This window comes from Schistocerca gregaria, chromosome 3, assembly GCF_023897955.1.
Source record: "Schistocerca gregaria isolate iqSchGreg1 chromosome 3, iqSchGreg1.2, whole genome shotgun sequence".
NCBI lineage: Eukaryota > Metazoa > Arthropoda > Insecta > Orthoptera > Acrididae > Schistocerca > Schistocerca gregaria.
Genome location: NC_064922.1, coordinates 341377810 through 341399172, shown reverse-complemented (window position 1 = coordinate 341399172; position 21363 = coordinate 341377810). Strand labels below are relative to the sequence as shown.

The following is a 21363-nucleotide window of genomic DNA, read 5'->3' as shown; positions in this document are numbered from 1 at the left end:
CAAAGTTTTTATTTCTTCTCCATGGATTTTAATACCTACTCCGAACTTTTCTTTTGTTTCCTTCACTGCTTGCTCAATATACAGATTGAATAACATCGGGGAGAGGCTACAACCCTGTCTCACTCCCTTCCCGACCACTGCTTCCCTTTCATGTCCCTCGACTCTTATAACTGCCAACTGGTTTCTGTACAAATTGTAAATAGCCTTTCTCTCCCTGTATTTTACCCCTGCCACCTTCAGAATTTGAAAGAGAGTATTCCAGTCAACATTGTGAAAAGCTTTCTCTAAATCTACAAATGCTAGAAACATAGGTTTGCCCTTCCTTAATCTAGCTTCTAAGATAAATCGTAGGGTCAGTATTGCCTCACGTGTTCCAACATTTCTACGGAATCCAAACTGATCTTCCCCGAGGTCGGATTCTACTAGTTTCTCCATCTGTCTGTAAAGAATTCGCGTTAGTATTTTGCAGGTATGACTTATTAAACTGATAGTTCGGTAAGTTTCACATCTGTCAACACCTGGTTTCTTTGGGATTGGAATTATTATATTCTTCTTGAAGTCTGAGGGTATTTCACCTGTCTCATACATCTTGCTCACCAGATGGTAGAGTTTTGTCAGGACTGGCTCTCCCAAGGCGTCAGTAGTTCCAATGGAATGTTGTCTACTCCGGGGGCCTTGTTTCGACTCAGGTCTTTTAGTGCTCTGTCAAACTCTTCATGCAGTATCTCCCATTTCATCTTCATCTACATCCTCTTCCATTTCCATAATATTGTCCTCAAGTACATCCCCCTTGTATAGACGCTCTATATACTCCTTCCGCCTTTCTGCTTTCCCTTCTTTGCTTACAACTGGGTTTCCATCTTGGCTCTTGATGTTCATGCAAGTGGTTCTCTTATCCCCAAAGGTCTCTTTAATTTTCCTGTAGGCAGTATCTATCTTACCCCCTAGTGAGATAATCCTCTACATCCTTACATTTGTCCTCTAGCCATCCCTGCTTAGCCATTTTGCACTTCCTGTCGATCTCATTTTTGAGACGTCTGTAGTCCTTTTTGCCTGCTTCATTTACTGCATTTTTATATTTTCTCTTTTCATCAGTTAAATTCAATATTTCTTCTGTTACCCAAGGATTTCTACTAGCCCTCGTCTTTTTACCTACTTGATCCTCTGGTGCCTTCACTACTTCATCCGTCAAAGTTACCCATTCTTCTACTGTATTTCTTTCCCCCATTCCTGTCAATTGTTCCCTTATGCTCTCCCTGAAACTCTGTGCAACCTCTGGTTTAGTCAGTTTATCCAGGTCCCATCTCCTTTAATTCTCACCTTTTTGCAGTTTCTTCAGTTTTAATCTACAGGTCATAGCCAATAGATTGTGGTCAGAGTCCACATCTGCCCCTGGAAATGTCTTACAATTTAAAACCTGGTTCCTAAATCTCTGTCTTACCATTATATAATCTATCTGAAACCTGTCAGTATCTCCAGGCTTCTTCCATGTATACAGCCTTCTTTTATGATTCTTGAACCAAGTGTTACCTATGATTAAGTTGTGCTCTGTGCAAAATTCTACCAGGCGGCTTCCTCTTTCATTTCTTTGCCCCAGTCCATATTCACCTACTATGTTTCCTTCTCTCCCTTTTCCTACTACCGAATTCCAGTCACCCATGACTATTAAATTTTCGTCTCCCTTCACTATCTGAATAATTTCTTTGATTTGATCATGCATTTCATCAATTTCTTCATCATCTGCAGAGCTAGTTGGCATATAAACTTGTACTACAGTAGTAGGTGTGGGCTTCGTATCTATCTTGGCCACAATAATGCGTTCACTATGCTGTTTGTAGTAGCTTACCCACATTCCTATTTTCCTATTCATTATTAAACCTACTCCTGCATTACCCCTATTTGATTTTGTGTTTATAACCCTGTAGTCACCCGACCAAAAGTCTTGTTCCTCCTGCCACCAAACTTCACTAATTCCCACTATATCTAACTTTAACCTATCCATTTCCCTTTTTAAATTTTCTAACCTACCTGCCCGATTAAGGGATCTGACATTCCACGCTCTGATCCATAGAATGCCAGTTTTCTTTCTCCTGATAACGACATCCTCTTGAGTAGTCCCCGCCCGGAGATCCGAATGGGGGACTATTTTACCTCCGGAATATTTTACCCAAGAGGACGCCATCATCATTTAATCATACAGTAAAACTGCATACCCTCAGGAAAAATTACGGCTGTAGTTTCTCCTTGCTTTTAGCCGTTCGCAGTACCAACACAGCAAGGCCGTTTTGGTTATTGTTACAAGGCCAGATCAGTCAATCATCCAGACTGTTGCCCCTGCAACTACTGAAAAGGCTGCTGCCCCTCTTCAGGAACCACATGTTTGTCTGGCCTCTCAACAGATACCCCTCCGTTGTGGTTGAACCTACGGTACGGCTACCTGTATCGCTGAGGCACGCAAACCTCCCCACCAATGGCAAGGTCCATGGTTCATGGGGGGACTTCACTTTATTATATTTTGCTAATAATACTTCACTTTATTATTAGCAAAATATAGGATGTTGCAAGCAATAGTAATAAGATGAGATTGTGTAACAAGAATCAACATCTCAAAAGTCATAATAGCACAGAAATATCATGAAAAAAAAATGAAAGGATGTGTGGTGGACATCAATGGATGAAGTGATAAGAAAAAACAAAATTACAGAAGAAGAAAAATAGTCTGAACTGTTTTCAAACTAGTGATAGCAAAATGTTAAGTTTTAGACACTTAACAGAAATCAAAGAAAATATGTAAATTTCATTTCTTATCTCCTGTAGCTGGATGTGTTTTTATGAACCTTACCATAAGTATTGAAATCTTATATGAGTTGGGATTAAAAGGTTTTTATGCTTTTCTGTTCATTTATAATTGGATTCTGGAAGTTAAATGTAGAGGAAAGACTTTCTTTTGTATTAAAGTATCTTTTATTTAAACAAACTCTTATAGACTCAGTGTGAAAAATCAATATGTTAAAAATGAAAAAAAAAGCTTTATTAAAACAAAATATAGTTCATTTTTAAATAATATGCTACAAAAAATTTCTTGCATCACTAACGAGAAAATGCACCTCTCTGACAACATACTAGACATGGGTGTACCATTTATACCAATGATATATAAACTGTAGCAGTTTTCCATTCATGCTGTTGTAAAGAACCTGCTTGATGTCAAGTGATTATTTTATATTTTTTAAAACAAGTTTACTGTTTGCTTTCAGAAATCAGCAGTAAGATATGTGATGTTCTCTTATAGAGAAACTAAGTTGTAACAAGCAACAGATTATTGAAAATAAATACAATTCCAAATCCAGAAACCTCTACAAAAATAATTTATAATTAGATGTTAGAGGTGCTATGACTATTGATAAGTCTGTCTCTTTTATGTGAGATAAAAGAGTTCAAATTTAGAAACTTTTGGCTTTGTATTTAATCTTTATGTGACACAGAATTCTGTAATATTGTACATAAAATAGCATTTGAGTATAGGAAATTAAATTGTACTTTATGTTCTGTACAACTGGCAATTGTAGTATTGCTAACAGTTGCCCCTCATCTCTTGAATGTACATCTGTAGTTAAATCACAAACTGTCAGATGATGTGATAAAAATTTTTGATCATACATTCACAAATTACAGTGACTATGAAAAATATTTATTTTCATGAAGTATGGTTAATATATGCAGGTCTTTCTCCTTGTCATCAGATGATCTACCACAGGATGAAATCATCAACTTATTTCTGCACATTATTTTCTTGAAGGAAGTAATGAACTGGTACTATTATCTTTGAAACTGACAAAAGTATTTGTCTATATCTTTCTTATAATACCCAGATAGTGAATTCTGTTAAATTATAGGTGAAGAGGGAAAGGAAACAAGATAAAAATTGAAAAGAAAGTCATCCCAGTTTGAAGAGTGATGTAACAAGGAAAGCTGACAGTGCGTGCAATAGTGATATTTGGAATGAGTTTTAGAGAAAGGCTGCATAGAGCATGTGATACTGAACTAAGAGGCAATGATGAGAGATCAATGAAAAAAGTTAATTATTGATGAGGATGGAAAGCCCTTGAAGAACCATTATTTTTGAGGGAACAAGGAAACAGATAGAGGACCATCTACACAAACTCTGAGAGTTTTTAAACTCTGTATCACTTCAGCATTATTATATAAAGAAATAATCCAACTCTCATGGAACTTCAGTGGAAAACATCTATTGCCACTCATGAAATACAATTAGTATTGATGACTGATGGTGAGGGTAGCAATTTATTTTCTCTAATTGAAACAGAAACCTAAAAGTCAGTTTTCATGCTTAAAATATATTTTGTCACAGCCTCATATTTGAGGAAAAATTATATTCTCTTTTGTGTTTGTATTGGAGGTATCCTGGAAATCCATAACGCAGAGCCTTCATAGAGAACTATAAATCCAGCATGTAGCTATACCCGACACTTTCCAACACAGACTATATAATAATTCACACAGCTGTTTCATAAAATTGCACATTAATTTTACAAAACTGCTCATTCTAGATACATCACATAATGATCTATGTTGTATATCACACTCCACTATTATTTTCAGCACAAGCTTCCAAGCATATAATGTCCTGCATTGCCGCTGCCTTTGCTACTGCTGGTATCCTGTACAGCTTGAGCTCATGAGTAGCTCATTAGGTATTATTTTGTCAATGTGTGTGTGATGCCCGTGCTAACAGAGCTAAGAATGCCAGTAACCTGAAGACCACAATCAGTCCAAATAGGCTGATAATGTCCATGGAAAAATCATCCTGCAATGAAAAATACAATTTTTTATTAATATGTGAATTTAAAAATTAAAACACAAACACAGTCACTCACTCAAGAACTCTAACACTAACACTAACTCTCCTCTCTTCTCTCTCTCTCTCTCTCTCTCTCTCTCTCTCTCTCTCTCTCTCTCTCTCTCTCTCTCTCTCTCTCTCTGAGCACCTATTGCTGAAGTAGCAAAAATGAAAATGCAATCAGTAAAATAAATATAGAAAACATAGTTATGTATCAGAAAGCAGCAAACAGGGAACAGTTAAAACCTTTGACTCCTCATTTTGTGAAAGAAGCAGACAACTGATAGATGAAGCAAGACTTCAGATTAAGCAGGAAAGTCACTCTTTTCCTGTTTTAGAAAATGACAGAACATCCCAAAAGCCCAATAATTTCTAACTATTTTATGTTTACTTCCTCTACCTGTTTTTATTTGATCATAAGAGCATATTTGTAGACCAATAACTATAACAGAAAATGTGTACTGAATATCAAGATTTTTGAACCACAGGTTCATTTATATTCAAATAAAGAGAATCATGAGAAAAGGGAAAAGTTAGGGAAAGCATGTGAAACATAAAATGAAATGATAAGGTTCTGAAAATCATGTGTACTTAGAGACAAAGGGAAGGGGAGTCTAATGATGATTAGAACATTCATCGTTATTAAAGAGAAACAGTAATATACTACAAGTAGTTAGCCATTATACTGAATAAGGTAGAAGAGATTTTTAATCTACCACAGCTAATAATACAGCTCCACAAAAATATTTCTGTATCAGACACACTAACCATCAATAGCATCTGCATTTTAAGAGCTGCCATCCCTTCTATACTAAAATGTCTCTCCTATAGAGCCCAGCTGCCTCTATGTAGTGTGCATCTGCAGGGAGTGCCAGTATGCAGAAGATCTTACAAAGGTCTTAAAAGACAATTATTACCTTCCATACCTAGTCTGAAAAGCACATCTCCCATGCCATAGGTACCCCCCCCCCCCCCCTCCCCCAAATCCTCCAAACACACCCAATTACCCAGTAGCAAAGGAGCTACCCCTGATTTCCCAGTATTACAGTGATTCAGCAGTCCGTTATCATGCTTGAAAAACATCCTACCTGATCTCTTTCCCACTCCCCTGAAACACGTATTCCTCTGCTACCCAATACACAAAATATCTTGGTCCATCGTGTTGTCATACCTGCTCCATAGCCCTTTCCACATGGCTTAAATCTGTGTGCAACACAGGTGCAATGTCTGTCCCAGACACCCAACCAGCTCATCTTATTCCAACTTCATCGCCAACATATCCTGCCCTACCAGAAGCAGGGGCTACTGTGAAAGAAGTCTTACCATAGGGGCAGCTGTTAAAGAAGTCTTATCATATAAAAGCTCTGGTGTAACTACTGTACATCTTTTTATGTGAGCACAACTACCAGCTAGCTGTCTCCCTCTATGAATGTCCATGCCTAAAGTATGGCCAAGGGCAGACTTTACACACCAGTGACAAAACATACTGCAACCACAGTCTTATCCCACAACTTCACTGCCAGCCGTGGTAGCCGAGCGGTTCTAAGCGCTTCAGTTTGGAACCGAGCGGCTGCTATGGTCGCAGGTTCAAATCCTACCTCGAGCATGGATGTGTGTGATGTCCTTAGGTTAGTTAGGTTTAAGTAGTTCTAAGTCTAGCGGACTGATGACCTCAGATGTTAAGTCCCATAGTGCTCAGAGCCATTTGAACCATCTGTGAACCACAACTTCACTCTCCCTCTGTTACATCTCCCCTCCTCCCATTCCTTCACTTTCCACCACTTCATTGTGTGTGCTGTAATTCCCCATTGTTGCTCCAGGGCAAGCTCACTGGTGGCACATAACACATTACCCTCCACCAAACATCGTCAGGTGGCTTGCAGAGTATGGATGTAGATGTAGATTCCTATATCACTTGCTGTCTGTCTGTCTGTATGTCTGTTTCTCTGCCTGTCTATCTATCTATCTGTCTATTGCCCTCCCTCTCTCGACCAACTCCTACCAACACAGTCTCTCACTCCCAGTTGAGCTGCACAATTTCTTTTATCTCTGAAGATGTTTTCAGTCTGGTTTGTGCCAATCAACCACTCAATATACAATGAGTTCTTTACCTTTACTCCTTCTAATATTTACATTAATAAGTCATCTGATTTGTACCAGAAACATGTCACACTGTGTATCACTGCTAAAATAGTGGTTACAAATATGTTAATTACCAAGGAAGGTATCCTGTCATCAACCCACTGCTTTACTAGACACAGTCATGTTGGAAGTGGTAGGCTCTTGCCTTCCTCTGACTTATTAAATGGCTTACCCAGCTAATTAGAGGGTGATTTAAAATTTTAAAATGGTCTCTGAATTGTGGTTCAGCTTCACATTGTTCATAATACAAATCATTGCCAAAGATCAAACAAGTGAAGTTAGCAGAAACACTACTACAAATGATTGTAAACTGAATGCTAGACATTTGGATTTGTAATATAGCACTTAGTCATTAAGTTGCCAAGCCACACACCGAACTACTATCATTACATTAATATTGCTTTCTCATACAGTAGATATGGAAGAGTTGGAAACACTATTTTACATGTTTGTACCTGTAGCAGGGAAACAGTATGAGTTCAGACAAGAGTTCTTGTTCAAAATAGTACCTACTCCAACCACACTACAGGCCTTCAGACTGTGTAATGGAAACTTGAAAAATCTTATAGTTAGGGTTTGGTTGGATGACAAATGATCACCATTAGCTTTAACAGTGTTTCTTCTAGCAGAATGCATAACATGATCTTACAACAGAAGCTTAGCTTGTTAACATCTCTGCTTGTTGTGTGGACTGAATACCACACATTTTTATATTGAAGTGCAAGGATGAAAAAACAGGGGAAAACATAAAGCAATTACACCAGGGAAAAGCAGATAACAGCAATGTTTGTGAACAAAAGCAATGCAAAAAGTTGTGAAGCATTAAAAAGATACTATTTCAAAATAAAAAAGGAGGAGGGAAAGAACAGAAATTCTTAGAATAAAGAATGGCAAAGAGGGAAGCAAAAGTAAAGTTCAGGTACTAGAAGAAACTATAAATCATAGTTGATGATAAAAGAATGGGGTGAAGGAATTGCAATAAGTGAAGACAAGGGAGGAAATTTTATGAGGAAAATGAAATAAGGAAATATATGTTGTTCATTTAGAGTGAACATACATACTGTGAACACAGTAGGGCAGACTGATAGTCAAGATTTAGTAACATACTAAAAATAGTTACAAAAGAAGAAAATTGCATACACCAGAGATAAGTTGTTTCTTTATTTTTAAGTACAGTAATTTAAAAATATCAGTATACTGCAGTTACTCTGCATGTTGTGCATTTTCATAGGATAATTATAGTACTTCAAATATTGGTATGACAAGGACAGTAGAATTTACAGTAATTCTCAAGCAGATGTAATAATATTACTGAAAATAAATGACAGATTTATTGATGACTTTTCTAAACCCTGACAAAATATTTGACTGTATGGTTATGAGTTATACAAATCAATCAAGAAAGCAGTCTGAAACTTTAGTGTTTCAGTAGCTGAACAGATGTGTTAAGAATCAGCTGAAAATTAACAAAATATCCCATTAATCAGATTTTTTAAGGATATAACAAGTTATTTGAGAATTGTTGATGGCTCAGGGCCACAGACTGTTATATGAGGCCCATAAACTGTTATATGAGGCTTTTTATAAGAAAATAAGAAATTTTAGAATTAGCTCTGGTACTGTAATAGGAGAGCAAAGTCAATGAAATGTATGGAAGGGCTGTTGAAGAAAATGTAGAATATAATTAACAGGAGATTTAGAATGTACCAATTGACAATGAGGTCATTCCAAGTGGAGCAGAACAAGACTGGATTTGAAGAATGGGGAAGGAAATTGACAATGGTCTCACTCAAAACTTCCAGGCTATCAGGCTGTAGTCAATGTAAAGGGTGTTTCAAAAATGACCAGTATATTTGAAACAGCAATACAAACTAAACGAGCAGCGATAGAAATACACCGTTTGTTGCAATATGCTTGGGACAACAGTACATTTTCAGGCAGACAAACTTTCGAAATTACAGTAGTTACAATTGTCAACAACAGATGGTGCTGCAGTCTGGGAAACTCTATAGTATGATATTTTCCACATATCCACCATGCGTAGCAATAATATGGCGTAGTCTCTGAATGAAATTACCTGAAACCTTTGACAAAGTGTCTGGCGGAATGGCTTCACATGCAGATGAGATGTACTGCTTCAGCTGTTCAATTGTTTCTGGATTCTGGCGGTACACCTGGTCTTTCAAGTGTCCCCACAGAAAGAAGTCACAGGGGTTCATGTCTGGCGAATAGGGAGGCCAATCCACGCCGCCTCCTGTATGTTTCGGATAGCCCAAAGCAATCACATGATCATCGAAATATTCATTCAGGAAATTAAAGACGTCGGCCGTGCGATGTGGCCGGGCACCATCTTGCATAAACCACGAGGTGTTCGCAGTGTCGTCTAAGGCAGTTTGTACTGCCACAAATTCACGAAGAATGTCCAGATAGCGTGATGCAGTAATCGTTTCGGATCTGAAAAATGGGCCAATGATTCCTTTGGAAGAAATGGCGGCCCAGACCAGTACTTTTTGAGGATGCAGGGACAATGGGACTGCAACATGGGGCTTTTCGGTTCCCCATATGCGCCAGTTCTGTTTATTGACGAAGCCGTCCAGGTAAAAATAAGCTTCGTCAGTAAACTAAATGCTGCCCACATGCATATCGCCGTCATCAATCCTGTGCACTATATCATTAGCGAATATCTCTCGTGCAGCAATGGTAGCGGTGCTGAGGGGTTGCCGCGTTTTAATTTTGTATGGATAGAGGTGTAAACTCTGGTGCATGAGACGATACGTGGACGTTGGCGTCATTTGGACCGCAGCTGCAACACAGCGAACGGAAACCCAAGGCCGCTGTAGGATCACCTGCTGCACTAGCTGTGCGTTGCCCTCTGTGGTTGCCGTACGCAGTCGCCCTACCTTTCCAGCATGTTCATCCGTCACGTTCCCAATCCGTTGAAATTTTTCAAACAGGTCCTTTATTGTATCGCTTTTTGGTCCTTTGGTTACATTAAACCTCCGTTGAAAACTTTGTCTTGTTGCAACAACACTGTGTTCTAGGCGGTGGAATTCCAACACCAGAAAAATCCTCTGTTCTAAGGAATAAACCATGTTGTCCACAGCACACTTGCACGTTGTGAACAGCACACGCTTGCAGCAGAAAGACTACGTACAGAATGGCGCACCCACAGACTGCGTTGTCTTCTATATCTTTCACATCGCTTGCAGCGCCATCAGTTGTTGAAAATTGTAACTACTGTAATTTCGAAAGTGTGTCCGCCTGAAAATGTACTGTTGTCCCAAGCATATTGCAACAAACGGTGTATTTTTATCGCTGCTCGTTTAGTTTTTATTGCCGTTTCAAATATACTGGTCATTTTTGAAACACCCTATATAAAACTTTCTCCTGACATTTCCTCTCTGTTTGCAGAAGACATCTTCATAGGCAAAATTAGTACCATGAAAGCTTACATTGTATGACAATGGTCTATACAAAGGAGCTATCTGGGATTTGTCTGTAGAGGTATGGCAAACAACAGAAAACCTAAGTCATAATTACCAGATGGACATTATTAGTGAACACCACTATACTTTAATCACTTTAGAATTTGTCAAGGAAGGGTAAAAGGGATAATTACAAATATAAATGAAGAAAACTGGAAAGTAAAAGTACTTGAAAGACATAAAGATGGAAAACAACTTCTAGAATTTTTTTAAAATCACACTATGTTGTGAATGGATCTCTAGGTCCTTGACAACCAGCCAGCAAATATAAAACAACAGACTGGTGATTCTTATACAGGTTAGTAGATAAAAGATGCATCTTGGGTGGCATAAATCAGAACTATATTGTTTTTAAATTTAGGCATTTTTATAGACACTGAGGACGACAATTCTTTAAATATGTAATATTAAGAATGTTCATTACATTATAAATAAACATTTTGTTCACATTTTTTAACTGTCTCTATGCATAAAAGCATTCCACCATGTCCACAAAAGTAAAAAAAAAAGAAAGGTAAGTACTGAAAGTCTAACTACTGTAAAAGTCTTTAGAGGCTGTACAATAGCTCATTTGGTAATGGTGGGGAAAAAGGAAAAAAGCAGTTGCGGCATCCTTGAGGAATGTATATGGTGCTCATCTGAAGTGTTTTAGGGAAATCACGAAAGACTATGTGAGATTTTGAAACCACCAAAACAAGTTAACGGTCCCAATGTTTTGCTTCATTACATGGTGGTAAATGAAAGATAATTAGTAACTTTTGGCTCTTTGCAGTTAAAATTAAGAAAATCTGCATTAACATGGTAAGGATACCATTGTAACAAGTATCAAATATCTTGCATGAAATTGAGAAAGAAGGAAAAGGGTTTAGAACCGTAGAGAGGAGACGGGAAAGTGTATCTCAAAAACTGTGTTAGTGGAAGGAAATACATTAAAACAGACAGTAAGTTAATTACTCAAACTGAATACTGATAAACATCTAATTTTTTTCATAATATGTGAAATATGAAAAATGAAAATGATAAATACATTGAGAAACTGTCAATGAAGAAGTAATATATGTTCTCACCTCTGAAAAGTTAAGTGTCTCGAGGACAACATGGCCATTGCTGGGACATGTGCTGTTTGCTCTTGTGCAGCTGATTTCCTCCACTCCTGACCACTGATTAATCAGCAGTGCTTCATTTCCATACTTGAACCAGGACAAGTAACTAAGCCACTCGAAGTATGAAGGAACAGATCTAGGGCAGAAACGTACAAGGAGTGAAAATCAAGAACAAACATGAGCACTTCTTACCAGTGGATGTGAATAAAAATGCTCTATTAGATTATTAAAGAATGGAGAATTTTAATTAAAATAAATATAGTCATATCTTCACTATCACACATAGTGAGTCAGTATTATGCATACTTCCCACAAAATATTTGCCTACACTAACATATTTTATGTTAAAATTCCACTTTGTATAATAAATAATTCCTTACCATTTCTTCATCTTCAAGTATGTGATAAATGTTGGTGATATTTTTATTTGAATTAGTAACATCATACAAATACTGTGTGTATGTTTGTTTCACTTGGGAGAGGAAGTGCCTGCAGATGAGAGAGAGAGAGAGAGAGAGAGAGAGAGAGAGAGAGAGAGAGAGAGAGAGAGAGAGAGAGAGAGAGAGAGAGAAACATCCAATAAATGGTGACTTAGTTATATTAAAACTTACGCGCTATTAAGGAAGAATCCTCCAAACAGCAAGAACGGAATAACAACTGGTGGTCCTATGGAGAGTGCCATTGACACACTAGATGAGATGCATGAAATGAGGTATCCTGAAAAGACACATTATTCTTTAATGAAGGATGTGACTTCAGTGTTTGATTTTTTACAAATAGTCTCAGTACAAATTTCACATTTTGATTTATTATTTATTAGCAACACAGCTAGTTTGCACAGCTAAACAGTAAATGGTAATTTCATTGAATATTTAATGTGTGTCTGCAACATATATAAACTGCATAAGAACTGTACATGTAAAATGCTGCCAACAGCTTAACTCTTGATCAATGTCATTCTAATGTGCTAAGTTCACTGAGTGAAGTTAGTTACCTCATTTGTACTTATTTATTAAGTATTTTGGGCAATGAAATCCTTGGTCCAGACATAACTAAGGGAGAGTTTATTTATATAAATTTTTTAACTTCTGTTCTCTTAAATATGAAACCGATAAAAAAACACAAACTCAAATGATTTGATGTTTTCTCTTGTGTGTCATACACCCCAAATTCTGCTCATGGACTGTTTCATATAACATCTGTTGGCAATGAAAAAAGTTTGTTTGTTTCTCATTATAAACTCCACCCCCTACACACACTCATAGGCACTTTTTATCTAGTGGTACTTCTGAAACAAGTAAATATCTTAGAGAGAAACTGGGTACCATTTTCACATTCACAGGAAATTTGTTGGGTCCCGAGCATGTGAAGTTCTACTAGGTTGCATAGAATGGTGAAGATGTATAAATTCTACTTTGGATCTTTTATTTTTATATTGCATCTCTCTTACATATTTCTTTATTTTAGTAATGTGTGTGTGTGTGTGTGTGTGTGTCTAAATCTCAAATGATTCTTACCAAAAGAAGTAGCCACATTGGCCACAAGTATAACAATTAATGTGGCAACTGCAAATCTCTGTGGATCTGGATTGAAGCCCACCATGTAGTATGATACAGATGTGAAAATGAGAGGAATTGCAATAAAAATTGGTAGCTCTGCCAAAGTTTTGCTCAAGAAATAAACATCTGTTCGATACATTCCATTTAAATGCTCCCTAGAGAAAACTGGTAGCTCTGAGCAAAACACCTGTAACAATTTCAAAAAAATCTTTAATATGCACATCTAATGCTCTTAATGATTTAATAAATAAATAGTTTTTCTATCTTTATTAACTTCTCATACATACAAAAGTTGACCATATACAAACAAAAAGTTGTGCCTTTCGTGTTTTAATTACAGCATGTTCAACATCTGGGTGATCATGTTTGTGACTAGCCAGAATTTAATGGTAGCCATCTGTGTGACTGGTCAGATACTTAGATGTAATACCTAGACAGAACACTGCACAGTAATTGCAGCACAGCCCGGATTATTGTGCGGTAGTTATGGAAGCACATGGTCCCGACTTTTGTGAGATACAGAGCTGACTACAGTTAGGTAATGGAAGGAGTAGGTTGGGACAGACCTTGTACCTGGTATCATTTGTAAAGGAGTGACCAGTGGGGTGGACTGAAAGCAAGAGCAACATAGTGACGACAGGGACTGATATTTTGTTGGTTGGTTGGGCAACCAAAATATCACTTTGAGGGAAGAAGGTGGTATTTGATGTCTTTTATTGCAGAGCACAGGGAGAGGATTCATGGGCAAGGTGAACTGTATGTATCTCATGAGTAAAACTTATTACATACAGACATAGAAAACAGTCAATATTAATTATAAATGTATAATTGAAGCATAAAAAAGGAACTTCATTTATGATTTATGAGCCATGGGAACCATTATCAAGAATGGAAGGCAATTCACGTAATAGGTTATAGAACACAATTGAAGTAAAGTGTTGTATAGGAAACCACTGTAAGTTTTTTTTTTTTTTTTTTTTGGGGGGGGGGGGGGGGGGGCAGCAAAGCATTAAATAAAAGAGAGAAGTTTCTGGCATCCATTTATAAAGTCTTTTAGAATGTAAAGTTTGTAGTTTACAGAAAACTGATAATTTTTGATCCTCACTTTTTATACCATCATTTGCATTTACTTTTACTGATAGAGAAGTGCAGCTCATACATGCTTGTATCTCACTATATATCTATATATGTCAACTAAAGCTATAACAGTGTCCCAAAACTGTTGTTATATGGGTAGCAAATAAATAAATAAAAGATGTAACTTGATCGGAGAAGCTCTGGCTATAAAAGGTTGCTTTTAGAACTACTCTAGTTGCTGAAATTCAATAAATAACTACACATCAGTAACTTAAAGTAGGGAAGACAAATCTTTTTAGACATCATTTGATGTGTATGACAGTTTGTTTATACTTACAGTTATTGGAAGTGTGATACAAAAAAACTTCAAGGTATTGCAGGAACAAATTTCTGAAGACAAACTGAGGATGGGAAACTATAATGTGAAACCTCATACAACCACAATACAGATAATTCAAAATATGAGGATCAGTATCTCTCCACCAGTGGCTGACCTAAACAAACAATGAACTTCAGTGTGAGAACTTAGATAGAAGCTTCTGAAGGTGTTTATTCTGTTTCATGTATCTCTGAGTGACTGTGTCATTCAATGTTATACAAAAGCTGGGCATGTTTGAATAATGCAGATAGGCATTTTGTTTGGTTCATTTTACAATTAGCTTGAAAAGCAGTACCTACTACTTCAAGTTTTTTTTATGTATTTTGTTGATTGTTGTAGGTAATTTGCTCCTTTTTATTTTATATGCATGTCCTTTCTCTCATACTAAATGAACACATTGAATTGTTCAATTCTGTATTGTTATTCATTATTCTCAACTGATTGCTACCATGTCCAATGGCAAAAATGGTGTCATGTGCTGCTCAGGCAATGTTCTGGTAGGCACTGGTTATCATTATGCCTATGCCAGATTTATCTTGTTATAACATCCTTTGCAGTACCTTGAAGTTCCTCAGTGTCATCTGAAACATCCTGCATAACACCACACAACAGGCCATGTTGTTAATTGCCCTACTTGTCAGGATTCACAAGTACAGTGCATATTTTTGTGTGTTGTAAAATTTTTCTGAATTTGTTCAGAATTGAATACTTACATTTATTACAGCCAGTACATTTTGGAATGTCATGTTTGTAAGGAAAATAAAAAGAGCACCATTAATGTTCATAACACCATCTTGATCCAATTTCTGCCCAAAATATATGAGACCGATCAGAAAGCCAACCATCTGAAAACAAACAGAAGCCTGTTCAATCAACTGTTTACTTCATTTCGATGTTTTGAAATTGTATGATCCTTGTAGAACCTATAAAACATAAATCATACTTACAACAGTTTGCAACAGTCGAACTCTTATTAAGATTGGTTCCTTGATGACACTGAGCCAAGATCTCCATAGTACAGCTCGGAATTGTGCACACCACGAGGCCTTGTAAGGTGAATGCACATTGTCAAAACCTTGCCAAGGCTGCTCTTTCCACATGGCTGATCTGAACTGTAAGATTTTAAACCTATCAATATTATGTGATAAGAAAAAATCTTTATATGTCGTACATATTGACGGACCATAAAAGTAGACAGACTCAATGAAAAGCATTTAATGGATTTATAAAGCTTGTGTAAACTGTTAATAGAATGAAATAACAGGCATTACAATAATAATGATGAGTACTGCCAGTATTTAAACAGTGGTAGTATATATAGTTGAGTCAGCATAAGTTGATCACTGACAGCTGAAAATGGCTGCGCACGATACCTTCACTGGCCTGCCTCCACCAGTAATGTAACACAATTTTGTAAGCATCTTTGTGTCAATGCCTCAATGTCCAGCTGATCTCAAACTGTCCTCAATTGATTACCGGATGTCTCAGTGTTGTCACAGCTTCGTAGGCAGCTGCTGTTCTTTGCCTATAGTTGTTAGCATTTCACAGATGAAAACTGGCAACAGTGCTGTGAGCTGTCAGGGATCTTCTTACACTGCCTTGACTATGGTACACTACCTTATTTTTCCAGCTTAGCTTGTCATACTTTTCTTACAGTTTGCTTCCTGTTCCACATGGTTTCTGTGATACATTTTTCATAAATTTTAAACAGTTCCCTTTCAACCTAGATCCTATTTTTATTTCACTGCTCTTTAAGTGTTTTGGAATATTTATACACTATTTTTCCCCATACAGTGTTTCTGAGTGGAATGAAATGATGTACTTACAAAATGCTACTGCACATATGAATGCAGACTCACAAGATGATAACATTCAATAAAACCTTAGGTTAACAACCATTTCAGGTGATTAACTATTTCAGGTGATAAAAAGCCTCAGAGCTCTGGGCCAAGAGCTCATCAGCCATTACGAAAATTTAACTCCTGTGGCTGATAGTGAAAGAATAGGGTGGTTAAGATGCTAGATATATATTCAGAACAGGAGCATTGTTCCTAAAGAGAGGAAAAGTTCTTTGAAAACCAACAAGTCATACGGACACCACTCTTGCAAAAACTGGATCACTTTTTTCACATACAACAGATTTCAAAATTGTAGATGCCTGTGAACAGGCAGATTTAAGCTCTGACATTCACAAACATACCACATCACTCACTGATAAAAATGCAAGAACATTATAGTTGGCAGTACCCCAAATAATTATGATAGCATTGCTGGTATTCTCTCAAAATATGAACTGTCTGTAAGACAATACGGGAAGGATGTTCACTGATAATCTTGGAAGTTCAGAGTTGCTTAGATAAAATCTTTACATGATACAGTGAGAAAGGGAAAGATGATTGGATCACTATTTGAGTAATTCATTAGTGGCATGCTTCTGGACTCCGTCACATCAAGTAAACATGAGGTCTGTTCAAAAAATTCCAGAACTCTGCCCACAAAGTTTTTCTATGCTTATCTTTTACTTACTGGGCATGGTCTCCTTTGAAATGCTCTCCCCCACAATTGATACTCCCAGTGCCATTCCCACTTCTGAAAGCAGTCTTGGTGCACCTCTTCCCGGATCAAGCAAAGCACTGTCTGTTGATTTTCTTTTATCTCATCTATCATTGCAAATATTTGTTCTTTCAATGGGGTTTTCTACTCTGGAAATAAAATAAAGTATGCAGGAGCCAGATATGGTGATTATGGAAGATGAGGCAGCACAGTGATTTCGTTTTTTGTGCAATAGTCATGCATCAACAAGGATGAATGTGCAGGTGTGTTATCATGATGCAAGAGCCATGAATTGTCTGAGAAAGGGAAAGATGATTGGATCACTATTTGAGTAATTCATTAGTGGTATGCTTCTGGACTTGGTCACATCAAGTAAACATGAGGTCTGTTCAAAAAATTCCAGAACTCTGCCCACAAAGTTTTTCTATGCTTATCTTTTACTTACTGGGCATGGTCTCCTTTGAAATGCTCTCCCCCACAATTGATACTCCCAGTGCTATTCCCACTTCTGAAAGCAGTCTTGGTGCACCTCTTCCCGGATCAAGCAAAGCACTGTCTGTGGATTTTCTTTTATCTCATCTATCATTGCAAATATTTGTTCTTTCAATGGGGTTTTCTATTCTGGAAATAAAATAAAGTATGCAGGAGCCAGATATGGTGATTATGGAAGATGAGGCAGCACAGTGATTTCGTTTTTTGTGCAATAGTCATGCATCAACAAGGATGAATGTGCAGGTGTGTTATCATGATGCAAGAGCCATGAATTGTCTCGCCACATTTCAGGCTGTTTCTTTGTCACATTTTCTCGCATGCATCACAACACATCATGATAGTACCATTGATTAACAGTTTGTCCCTGTGGCGTGAATCCTTCAAAGTCAAAGAAAGCCATCAGCATGGCTTTGACTTTTGACCTGACTTGACTAGCTTTTTTTTGGTCTTGGAGAACCTTTCCCGACCCACTGTGCTGATTGAACCTTGGTGTCAAGATCACAACCCACATTACATCACCAGTCATGGTTCTCTTAAGGAACATCTTGTTCTCATCTGTGCAATCCAAGAGCTCTTCACAGATTGCAAGGCAGAGGTCTTTCTGGTCTTAACTCATGAACAGTGGGACGAACTTGCATTCCAAGACGCTGTGTCAGGATTGCATGACATGGCCCACTGAAATGTTACATTCTTCTGAAATCCTTGCATAGTTAGTCTTCGACTGGCACACACAACTTCATTTTGATGCCCCTGATGTGAGCATCATTGGTAGATGTCGAAGGGTGTCTTGAATGAGGGTCATCTTTAACTTCTGTCCAGCCATTTTTAAACCTTGTAAACCATTTTTAATACTGAGTATGGCTTAAATACTTATCATTGTAGGCTCCTTCATCATTTGGTGTGCCTATGTAAAGGTATTCTTGAGTTTCACACAAAATTTAATGCAAACACGTTGCTACTCTAACTCTGGCATCTCAAAATTCGCGTACTGTATGACACAATACTCTACTCAGTAAAATTCACAACCTGTGTGGCACAACACTTTACTTAGTACAGTGCTGAACAATAACTAACACACAACAATGAAACTTCCAGCAGTTACACATTAGATACAGGCATGTGCAGGGATGCCAATCTCATTTCACTCCAACATTTCATTGGCATGAGATTAAGAATGTTCCAGAATTTTTTGAACAGACCTAGTATTTTGGTATAATACAGTGAATGAAAATTAAGTGGACTCAACTCATTAAATCAAGTTTAGTGAGGTTAAAGAGAAGATTTCATTTTTATTTGAAGTATTCTGGACAAATGCAATGCATATGTGTAGGAAGCTATGTACAATGATGCAATGTATCTCTAATAAAACAGTGGTCAAGTGATTGAAGAAGTAAGGGGAAGGGAGCGATAAATAGAGTTTATGGTCCCATCAACAGTTGGGTCATTGGCAATGGAGCAAGAAATGGTTACAAAGGATGAGGAAGGAAATCACCTGTGCCCTTTCCAGATGAAACTTTTTGCCATTTACCATGTGTGATTTAGGGAAAGCATGGAAAATCTAAATTTGGATGATTGGATGGGGATTTGAACTGTTATCCTTCTGAATAAAAGTCCAATATCCAGAATGAGATTTTCACTCTGCAGCGGAGTGTGCCCTTTCAAAAGTCCAATATGATAACAAATGTGTCACCTGACTCAGTTTCAAGTGATTGAGTTCATCATAAAGTTGTGTTGAAAGAAGAGATGAAAGGAATTCAGAGCAAGCCTCAGAGATTTAATATCCGGTAATACATGATATCAGTTCTTGAATGTGCTCTATAAACTCAAAATTCAGTGTCATTTTCTGAATACTATGATATGAGTATTCTTGTGGCAGAAATTTTGTTTGTATGGGGGAATGGAAAAATTAAATACACATCTTAGTGTAAACAGATTTTTGTTTGAGTTGAAAGTATTCTGAGGCACAATAATGTATGCATCATTGAGGTGTACATCCTTGCTTGCAGACATTTGATGAGGGCAAATAGGAGTGCCTATTTAGGTGGTGCATCTATGGCAATAACTGTAAATATAAGGTGTGTGTAGAGATAATGTAGTAAGTCTCATACCAAATATGGTGACCCAGGGATAAGACACTGGACTCCTGTTCAGTTCGGCAGCAATTTAACTCCAGATTTAGCTATTCCGTGATTTTCTTAAACCACTGAAGAAGAAAATTGAGGTGGTTTCTTTGAAAGAGCACAGCAAATTTACTTACCCATACTTCCCCAAACAGAGCTTTTACTCTGTTACTAATAAACTTATCATCAAGGAGACATTAAATCCTAATCTTCCTTCTTTTAATGCCTTGACAGTATAAATTATTGAAGTAAAAATTTTGTCTGCTTAGCACAACTGGGATAAAGATACAGCTTACTGAAAGCGGTAAAATAGCAGTAAAGGCATTGATACATGTAATAGGAACACTAGCCTCACAAAATGAGTGTTGAATATAAAGTATAGTTAGAGAAGACAGTGTCACATAATACAGTGCAACAAAAACAGCTTGAATAAGACATACGTGGCAGAGCAGCTATCAAAATGTCACTACTAAAGAATGATATAAAATTTCATTGACCATCCTTTGGTATTTTAAATGCATTTACCTCCAGTGAGATCTGGCATATTTTTGGTGTAAAAGATGCTCGATGCCCTGTACCACTTTGTGAGGAGAAATGCTATTATGTTCAATAACTGCAAGTAGTCTATTTCCATAACATACACATCATCTAGTCTACAATGTGCCAGGACAATGTTGCTAGATGGGATAAGGTGTGTGTGTGTGAGTGTGGGGGGGGGGGGGGGGGGGGTGGGGGTGCGTGCGGGCGCGCACATGTGTTTTACTTAGTAAGCTGTGAAGGAGGACATTGTCTAAAAGCTCAGAAATGATTTCAGTCTGTTTATCACTTGATTTCAGTATGTTGGTCACTTGAAACCTTGGTTATAATGTGTTTTGGTACATTTATCCATTCCACTGTTTGTGCTCCCACCAATGTCAGATTAAGAAGAAAAGTATCAAACAATGGTGTGGATATAATAGAGGGAAACATTCCATGTGGGAAAAATATATCTAAAAACAAAGATGATGTGACTTACCAAACGAAAGTGCTGGCAGGTTGATAGATACACAAACATACACACAAAATTCAAGCTTTCGCAACCAACGGTTGCTTCATCAGGAAAGAGGGAAGGAGAGGGGAAGACGAAAGGATGTGGGTTTTAAGGGAGAGGGTAAGGACTCATTCCAATCCTGGGAGCAGAAAGACTTACCTTAGGGGGAAAAAAGGACACGTATACACTCGCGCACACACACACACACATATCCATCCGCACATATACGTACAGATGGATATGTATGTGTGTGTGTGTGCAAGTGTATACCTGTCCTTTTTTCCCCCCTAAGGTAAGTCTTTCCGCTCCCAGGATTGGAATTACTCCTTACCCTCTCCCTTAAAACCCAAATCCTTTCATCTTTCCCTCTTCTTCCCTCTTTACTGATGAAGCAACCATTGGTTGCGAAAGCTTGAATTTTGTGTGTATGTTTGTGTATCTATCAACCTGCCAGCGCTTTCGTTTGGTAAGTCACATCATCTTTGTTTTTAAACAATGGTGTGGCCTGCACAGCTGTTGTACTGACCTGGAAAAGGCTTTGATGAGAGTGCCACGGCATGTA

The 21363-nt window shown here is 37.5% G+C and overlaps 1 protein-coding gene across 1 annotated transcript in view; it reads right to left on the bottom strand.

The window, feature by feature from the left end:
• Positions 1-3009: 3009 nt before the first annotated feature.
• LOC126356039 (protein white-like) overlaps positions 3010-21363 on the bottom strand; it is a 225581-nt gene continuing 207227 nt past the window's right edge. The window contains exons 8-13 of the mRNA XM_050006715.1: positions 15554-15718; positions 15320-15451; positions 13109-13337; positions 12203-12308; positions 11556-11727; positions 3010-4828 (exon numbers count right to left, since the gene is read on the bottom strand). Of these exons, the coding sequence (XP_049862672.1) occupies positions 4727-4828; positions 11556-11727; positions 12203-12308; positions 13109-13337; positions 15320-15451; positions 15554-15718 (906 nt within the window). The 3' untranslated portion in view covers positions 3010-4726. The remainder of the gene's footprint in view (positions 4829-11555; positions 11728-12202; positions 12309-13108; positions 13338-15319; positions 15452-15553; positions 15719-21363) is intronic.